At 50.3% G+C, this 4,054-nt stretch overlaps 1 gene segment (V, D, J or C); it reads left to right on the forward strand.

The window, feature by feature from the left end:
- The first annotated feature begins 2,645 nt into the window (after nucleotides 1-2,645).
- Nucleotides 2,646-3,190, forward strand: LOC107184698. The segment is given in 2 exon segments: nucleotides 2,646-2,748; nucleotides 2,838-3,190. Coding segments are annotated over 2 exon segments (456 nt in total).
- The last annotated feature ends 864 nt before the right edge of the window (nucleotides 3,191-4,054 follow it).

Genomic DNA, 4,054 nt, shown 5'->3' on the forward strand with positions numbered 1-4,054 from the left:
TCGTAACTGCAGTGGTGTTGCCTGTGTGGGGTTGGCAAAACAGCAGATAAAGGGAGGGAACTGAGTTCCTGTGGGAAACTATCCACAGAAAGACAGTTTTTCACAGAGGTGCAGCCTCAAGGAGGAACTTGGCAGCATCATTTGTCACCCAGAATTCACCCTAAATCCCCAGTTGACTGGAGGGGCCTCATGTGTTTGCTCATTGACCTGATCCCAGGAACATGAAGCCTCTGCCTCTTTAGGAAAGGAAGTAGGTTTGAACCTGGGAGCCAGGAGCCCTCTGAAGTCTGGCTGCCCTCTTGCTTCCACAGAAGTGGGGAGAGGGGTGCCCCTTAGTGGTCACACTTCAGAGAGAATAGCGAGGTCCCCAGAAAACACACTGGGGTGTAAAGCTGGGGAGGCGCTCAGTGAGCTTTTAAACTGACATTGAAACTTGCCTGAATGTTGAAGGTAACAGAGGAAGTCCCTGTCTCTTCCTGGTACCTGGGAAAACTGACTTTTTCCTAATTTAGGTTTGTGTTTCCCTCAGCCCTCATGGGGACCTGACCAGTTGGCTCCGGCGGGTCCCACACAGCGAGGCCCACCACAAGCCTGCAGGAGAGGGGGTCTGGGTGGTTCTTTCTGATTAATTCTCTGGAGAGAGGTTCCAGTCTAGCTCCTCATGTACCCTTGTACCCTGGCACCTGGGGCTGCCCTTCTGGGGGCCTCACCATCTATTCTTCTCATCTCAGCAACACAGACAACCCCCAGGTCTGTCGGTCCACCTGGAAGGACCCTGGCTGCCTGCCTGCTGTGCTGGGGTTTCCACAGTGTTAACTAGACATGGAAGCAGGGGCCCTAGCCCATATGGTTCAGTGGATAGAGTGTCAGCCTTTGGAATGAAGGGCCCTGGGTCCAATTCCCTTCATTAGCACGTACCTCCATTGCAAGCGCCATCCCTACCAGCAAGAGGCAACTACTCAATGTGTCTCTATCAGCTCTCTCCCTCTCCCCCCACCTTCCATGATCTCTAAAAATAAGTGGGAAAATATCCTCAGGTGAGGATTAACAAAACTACCCAAGTAAAGGAATCTTATTTTTTTTTTTAATGGAAAGAAAGAAATGGTAACAGGTAACCCCAGAACCCAGCATGTGTTGCTCACTGGTTGAGAATCGACCTATGAACCAAGAGGTCATGGTTGGATTCCTGGTCAGGGCATGTGCCTGGAACCCCAGTGGGGGTGTGCCAGGGGCATCAATGGAGGAGTCTCTCTCATCATTTATGTTTCTACCTCTATCTCCCCTGCTTTCCTCTCTGAAATAAATAAAATATATTTTAAAAGAATAATAAAAAATGAAAAAGAAGAAAGTAGTAAGGCTTTGTGGTGTTTGACTTGCCCATGCCTCATATCCTCCCTGGTGTGATTGCACTTTGCAAGTGATGGTGGCCAACTTCCCAATAACAACAAGCTGACCACAGTCCTGGATTCCTGTGTCTGTCTGTCCTCACCTGCCTGGATGATACAGGTGGCCACTATCCTCCGAAAAGGAAGGTGCTCACCTGTCCCCAAGGATGACTTGGTGCCTCAATGCTCTACCCAGGATTTGCTTCCAAGAGCAAACATATTCCTTTTTTTATCCTCACCCAAGGGTATTTCTTCCATTGCTTTTCAGAGAGAGAGTAGAAGGAAGGGAGGGGAAGAGGAAACAATTGATGGGAGAGGAACAGATCAACTGGTTCTCGCACATGCCCTCACCAGGTCAAGGGCCAGGGAGGAGCTTACAACCAAAGTTCGTGCTTTTGACTAGAATTGAACCTGAGGCCCTTTGGTTTGAAGGCCAACATTCTATCCACTGAGCCAAACCAGCCAGGGCCAGAACTCCATTTTTTAAATTAATTTATTTTTATTATTTTTTTACTTTGAAAGTATCACGCATGTCCCCCTTTTTTCCCCCAGCATTGACCTTCTCTAGCTCACCCTAGCCACCCGCCAGGGATCCATTTTTAAATGATGGAAATTTTCCCACTTTGAAAGGCTGGGAAATGGGACTTTTGCAAAGGAACTGAAGGTAAGCTGAGTGAAATGTGTGGTTTTGGAAAGGTAGCTGTGTGCTGTGACAGGGACAGCAGGTTTGAGACAGAATCTGCGGTGACAGTGTCCAGACTCTGCCTCGTCAGTGTCCAGAATCTGCCTCGTCACTTGTACACGTTTGAGTTTTGTGGGAGATCTTACTGGCAAAAACAACATGGAGAATCTTTAAGTCTCAAAATAAAAATCTCATTCCAATGCAAATTCTTATTCCCAAATCCAAGAAAGGCAACATGGCCACGACGGGTGAAGGAGAGTGAAAGGAAGTCAAACCACCGGGCACTGGGTGCAGCACCCCTGGGTCCTCATCAAAACCCCAAGGATGGACGATTCTCAATCCTGGAAGCTGCCCCCAAAGGAATGGGGTCAGGGTGACTGATCTCAGGAAAGGAGGGAGGAAGGGTGGGTCAGGACAGGACCCCTTGTGGCCAGCATCCTTGAGTCCTTTCCCATCTGGGGTCACCGCTAGGATGACAAAGTCAGGCTTGCAGCCCAGGGTCCCAGATGCACCCTTTTATCCAGACTCCATGCAAATGGGGCTCTCCTCCTGCTCATAAAAGAGGGCAGTTGCCCGCCATGTTGGGGAGACACCCAGCACCCAAGTGCCTGAGACAGGACCCCAGGGGCTTCACCATGGACTTGGTGCCAAGCTGCTTTTTCCTCCTGATCATTTTTCAAGGTCATTCTCAGGAGAGGGGATCACTGAGACCTGTGCCTGTTTTTGGTTCCATGTGATTCTAAATCCACCTTGTGTCTCTGTGTTTGCAGGTGTCCAGTGTGAGGTGCAGCTGGTGGAATCTGGGGGAGGTTTGGTGCAGCCTGGGGCATCTCTGAGACTCTCCTGTGCAGCCTCTGGATTCACCTTCAGTGACTATGAAATGGACTGGGTCCGCCAGGCCCCAGGGAAAGGGCTGGAGTGGGTCTCATATATTAATCCTGATGGAAGTAGCACATTCTATGCCAACTCTGTGAAGGGCCGATTCACCATCTCCAGAGACAATGCGAAGAACACGCTGTATCTGCAAATGAACAGCCTGAGAGATGAGGACATGGCCCTGTACTACTGTGCAAGAGACACAGTGAGGGGAAGTCAGTGTGAGCCCAGACCCAAAACGCCCTGAGGGAGTCAGCAGGGCTGGGCTACAGGGGGGCGCTCAGGCCACCAGGGGGCGATAAGGACCAGCAAACCAAGGTCTCAACTCAGAAGCTCTCCCTGGAGGGGTTGCGAGGGTTTCCTTTTGGGGTCTATGATTTCTTCCCTCCTGTTGTCCCTGGGGCAGTTCCTGCTTGCTTCTTTGTGTCTTTATTTAGATTTGCTGCTGACAAAAAAGTAGGAGGTGGCTGTGTTTTCAGATCTGGTAGACTTCTCATCTTGGCTCTTCTTTTCACCACATCCCAGATGGTCGCTCTCTGGGCTGGCAAGGAAAACATTGTATGGATTCCTGTCCTCCCACTGAGAGCGATGTCCCCCAGCCTCCAACACAGAGGGGGAATGCAGAGTTCAGGCTCCAAACCTCACTTGAGTGTGATAAGCCCCTTGTTCTGCCACTGGGAGGACCCTTCTGGGGCAGTTATCTGCTTGCCTCTCACTGACATGGCTGCACATGGAGGTTTAAGTTCCAACCCCCATGTGCTGCTGACTCTGTGAACCTGAGAAGAGGACCTAGGGCTCAGGGTGTCCTGGGATGGAGGCAAGATGGAGGTCCAGTGACAGGGTCTGTCACAGCCCTGCTGGGCCTGGTTCGGCATATATCTCAGAACCCAGTCCCCAAGGACACGTCTCAACACCTGACCCGCTTCCTCTAGTGCAGTGGTTCTCATCCTGTGGGTTGTGACCCCTTTGGCTGTCGAACGACCCTTTTACAAGGGTCACCTAAGACCATCCTGCATATCAGATATTTACATTACGATACATAACAGTAGCAACATTATAGTTATGAAGTAGAAATGAAAATAATTTTATGGTTGGGTCACAACATGAGGAA

This window comes from Myotis davidii, unplaced genomic scaffold (genome assembly GCF_000327345.1).
Source record: "Myotis davidii unplaced genomic scaffold, ASM32734v1 scaffold127, whole genome shotgun sequence".
NCBI lineage: Eukaryota > Metazoa > Chordata > Mammalia > Chiroptera > Vespertilionidae > Myotis > Myotis davidii.